This window comes from Belonocnema kinseyi, chromosome 2 (assembly GCF_010883055.1).
Source record: "Belonocnema kinseyi isolate 2016_QV_RU_SX_M_011 chromosome 2, B_treatae_v1, whole genome shotgun sequence".
In the NCBI taxonomy this organism is placed as follows: Eukaryota; Metazoa; Arthropoda; class Insecta; order Hymenoptera; family Cynipidae; genus Belonocnema; species Belonocnema kinseyi.
In genome coordinates, this window is record NC_046658.1 from 1,115,899 (window position 1) to 1,118,826 (window position 2,928).

A 2,928-nucleotide genomic window follows, 5' to 3' on the forward strand; every position below is an offset into this window, starting at 1 on the left:
CGAGTTTTTCATTCCAAAAATGAAACCTTCTGTAGAAAATGGTATAACGTTTAACAAAATAGTCGATCTTATAAACGAAAGAGATTAATTCTGAACGCGCAATTAAATAGTAAAAATTTTCAAATTAAAAATCGAGTTTTTCATTCCAGAGATGAAAACTTCTGTCGAAAATGGAATACTGTTGAACAAATTAGTCGAATTTTTAAACGACACAGATTAATTTGAAACGCGTAATTTAATAGTAAAAATGTTCAAATTAAATATCGAGTTTTTCATTCCAAAGATGAAACCTTCTGTGGAAAGGGGAATAATTTTTAACAAAATAATCGAATTTTTAAACGAAAGAGATTAATTCTGAATGCGGAATTTAATAGTAAACATTTTCAGATAACAAATCGAGTTTTTCATTCGACAGATGAAACCATCCGTCGAAAATGGAATAATGTTCAGCACAATAGTCGAATTTTTAAACGAAAGAGATTAATTCGGAACGCGGAATTAAATAGTAAAAATTTTTAGATTAAAATTCGATATTTTCATTCCACAGATGAAACCTTCTGTCGAAAATCAAATACTGTTTAACAAAATTGTCGAATTTTTAGGCGATAGAGATCAATTCTGAACACGGAATTTAATAGCAAAAATTTTCAAATCAAAAATCAAGTTTTTCATTCCAGAGATGAAACTTTCTGTCGAAAATGGCATAATTTTCAACAAAATATTCGAATTTTTAAACGAAAGAAATTAATTCGGAACGGGGAATTTAATAGTAAATCCACTCACCACCACAATAACTGATCTCAATCAGATTAAACACGCATATTCGCCACGCTGTAACAAAGTAGAATCCATTCGCTGAAGCCGTATCGTTTTTACTAATAAAATTTCACAAATCACGCAGACATCCACTATACACTTGAAATAGATAGCTGTAAAGACGCGTAGACACAGCTCCTTTCAAATCGTGGGGCAGTTCAATACCAATAGATTTTTCTTATCATTACAAATTTGCACTCTTTCACCGGTTATTTAAGGTTACTCAGCAAAGTGCCAGAACGAAATGAACGAGTCCATGACGCTTTATGTATGACTACGGAAACTATCCCGCGTTTTTCATTCATCATGAGTGACGTGCGCGAATTTCTTATTCGATTAACGAATTGTTCCTAACTTTTGTCTCACGCGTTGTCCGGGTACAAGTATATTTGTCTTTTCTTTTAAATTAACGATATTGACCACGTTCACCACATTCAAACTGGTACCATTCATGTCTATTTGGCCAGCCTCGCGAATATACGAACTTATCTCAGTACAATACTCCCTTTTGAAATATTAAGATGCAATACAAATATTTCAAACCTAAATACAAGATTGCAATCGTACTTACAAACCATTTCGGAGATTGATTTTTTTTTACTCAGTCATCATTCTTATAAAATAGTGTTCACATCTCACATATTTTAATTTACATTGGTTAGAACTGGACCTGATTAAATTTTTTTTAAATTCACCAATAAAAATAAATAACGTTTGCCTGTACAGCAGCACATTATATGGGGCTAATATCATCATCACACCTATGATATTTTTTTAAACTATACCGATTATAAATTCCTGTAATTGACGTAGGGTTATCCTTTTCTACCAAGTTATAAGCATTTTTGCCATAAATTTTAAATGTCTGATATGGACTATAGAAGAGATGGAAAAACTTCTCAGTAACTCCTCTAATTTTATAAGACTTTTTTTTTTACTCTGAGCAAAACCAAATCATCAACTTTCATTTCAATCATGAGGTTTAACACCAGAGTGCAATTCGTAAGATGAGAAACCCGTACTACTATGAGTTGTTACATTTAAATAACATTCCATTTTTGGCAGATGTTTTTCCCAACGCGTGTGAGATTCTGAACAAAGTGTTCGAAAAAGTCGGCCTATTTCCCGCATAACCCTTTCAGTTGGATTACTTTGAGGGTGTCCGATAGAACAAAAAACTGGTTGTATACCAACTTCCTGCAACGCTCTACTCCAGCTAGGAGAGGTAAACTGTCTACTATTATCTGCTAAAAGCCTTTTAGGTTTTCTCGTTTCCGAAATGTATTTATTCAATATTCTATGAAGAGCAGCCCTTGTTGTTTCTTTCTCAATTGCATATAATCTAACGTATTTAGAATACGCATCAAGCACAACGAAAATATATTCGACGTCACCAATCGACCGCGGCAGAGATCCAAAAAAATCTACGGTCATCAAATCTCTAGGATGATCAGATTTCACAAATTGATACTGTCCCTCCATTTTTTGATTACGAGCTTTATCCCGTTGACATAAATCACATGAGACAACAAATTTCTTTATTTGTGAATTCATTGATCTCCAAAAAAAGAATTGCCGCATATACAAGAACACTGTTACATTATTGTTCACTGTTACACTGTTCACATTATCTTTAATTTTCTTTATACTTTTATCTTTATCTTGAAGCAGTTGGATATTTTTTTATTCGTTTCGTAAATTTAGGTTCATACAGGGGTTTTCCGGAAAGTAATAGGACTGGGTCGATTTAAAAAAATTGAGTGAGTCACTCGTTACAATTCTTTAAAAACTTTCAAAATAGGCTTCTTCTGCGTCGATCACAAGAAAGGTGGTGTGAGCCGGGGCGTTGTCGTGGTGCAACTTGCAGTCGGCAGCGATGTCTTGTCGGACCCGATTGACCCTTCGTTTGAGTTTCTTGAGCACTTGCACGTAAAACTTGACATTGACGGTTTGTCCAGGAGGAACAAATTCATGGTGGACGATGCCTTTGATGTCAAAAAAGACAATGAGAATCGTTTTCACTTTGGATTTGCTCATTCTTCCCTTTTTTGGGCGAGGAGACGCCGGCGTGTGCCACTCGAAAGATTGCCTCTTTGTCTCGGGATCATACTC

At 34.4% G+C, this 2,928-nt stretch overlaps 1 protein-coding gene across 1 annotated transcript; it reads right to left on the minus strand.

Annotated features, from left to right (window-relative positions):
• Positions 1-1,785: 1,785 nt before the first annotated feature.
• On the minus strand, positions 1,786-2,298 carry LOC117167931. The gene has a single exon (XM_033353179.1). It carries the CDS (start codon positions 2,296-2,298, stop codon positions 1,786-1,788), a length of 513 nt encoding a protein of 170 aa, XP_033209070.1.
• Positions 2,299-2,928: the final 630 nt, after the last annotated feature.

Bases quoted from the DNA above. Each gene is read 5' to 3' on its own strand.
- LOC117167931 (XM_033353179.1), bottom strand. From the start codon at position 2,298: ATGGAGGGACAGTATCAATTTGTGAAATCTGATCATCCTAGAGATTTG.